The sequence below is a fragment of the Leptonychotes weddellii genome, unplaced genomic scaffold (assembly GCF_054177405.1).
Source record: "Leptonychotes weddellii isolate Sample4059 unplaced genomic scaffold, ASM5417740v2 HiC_scaffold_34834, whole genome shotgun sequence".
In the NCBI taxonomy this organism is placed as follows: domain Eukaryota; kingdom Metazoa; phylum Chordata; class Mammalia; order Carnivora; family Phocidae; genus Leptonychotes; species Leptonychotes weddellii.
Genome location: NW_027948759.1, coordinates 1 through 1,239, shown reverse-complemented (window position 1 = coordinate 1,239; position 1,239 = coordinate 1). Strand labels below are relative to the sequence as shown.

Here is a 1,239-nt window from a genome sequence, read left to right as displayed (position 1 = left end):
TGGGGGGCACTCGTGCAGAGGAAACTGCAAAGCCACCTGGCCTGTCCTGGCCTTGCTGTGGCCGGGGGCCTCACTGCCCACTTCCCTGCATTCCCTAAGAGGGCCATCCCTGGGACAGGTGAGATCTCTCTCACTGGGGGTGCTGACAGGACTGAATGGGATGTTGGGCGCTCCTTTACCCAGCAGGTGTTAGCACACTCTGCATGCCCTGCCCTTGGACAGCTAACGTCTAAGCAGGACAGACAGAGGTTAGATGGAAGGAAACACTTACTGGCCATCAGGGGCCTGGGCAGAGTCAGGAGGGGATTGTCCTCATTTGGGGAGGCAGGTGCCCCTGGGGAGTATCTCAGGGCCTGGCTGCCCACCTGGGGTGTCAAGACAGGCCCAGGGTCAATGCTGGTCCGCCAGGGGTTCTCTGACTGCAAGCCCCAGCTTGACGAGTCCATGCTGGAGGGGCTGTGGTGGGCAGGGTGGGCGGCACAGCCTGGGCCCCCCCTCACAGGCTCGGTCCTGCACCCCAGGGCCCCCGTCCATGCAGGTCACCATCGAAGATGTGCAGGCACAGAAGGGCAGCACAGCCCAGTTCCAGGCGGTCATTGAGGGCAACCCGCAGCCCATGGTGACCTGGTACCGGGTATGGACAGGCGCTGTGTGGGGGGCCGGGCTTGGGGAGTGTGTGGCATTCCCACCCGACAGCAAGCCGCTCACTGGAGGCCGGGACAGCCTGCCTTGCAGGGGTCTCCAGGTTGGGCTGATGGTGGCCCCACCCGCCTGTGCCCCCAGGACGATGCCCAGCTGGTGGATGGCGCCCGGCTCAGCCAGCAGCAGGAGGGGACCACCTACTCCCTGGTGCTGAGCGATGTGACCCAGCACGACGCTGGTGTCTACACATGCCTGGCCCGCAACGCAGGCGGCCAGGTGATGTGTAAAGCGGAGCTCATAGTCCACGGGGGTGAGTCGGGGGATCCCTCCTAGAACCCGAGTGTCTGCTTCTTGAGGGCACGGGGTGGGGTCTGTGGCCTCTCACAGGCTCCAGCACAAGGATGCTACACTTGGGGGAAATGGACATCTTTACCCACACCGAGGGCTTCCCGCTCCTTGACTGCAGGAGACAGCGAGCCGGACTCAGCGAAGCAAAGCTATCGAAGGAAACTGCGCTCTTTCTACGAGGTCAAGGAGGAAATTGGAAGGTATGGTCCAGAAACCCAGCCCCAGGAGCCGCTGCCCCGCCCCTAGTCC

The 1,239-nt window shown here is 63.5% G+C and overlaps 1 protein-coding gene across 1 annotated transcript; it reads left to right on the top strand.

Moving 5' to 3' along the window:
• Positions 1–447: 447 nt before the first annotated feature.
• Positions 448–1,236, top strand: LOC145719218 (myosin light chain kinase, smooth muscle-like). The gene is made up of 3 exons (XM_081810720.1): positions 448–634; positions 784–952; positions 1,109–1,236. Exons 1-3 carry the CDS (start codon positions 533–535, stop codon positions 1,234–1,236), a joined length of 399 nt encoding a protein of 132 aa, XP_081666846.1. The 5' UTR covers positions 448–532.
• Positions 1,237–1,239: the final 3 nt, after the last annotated feature.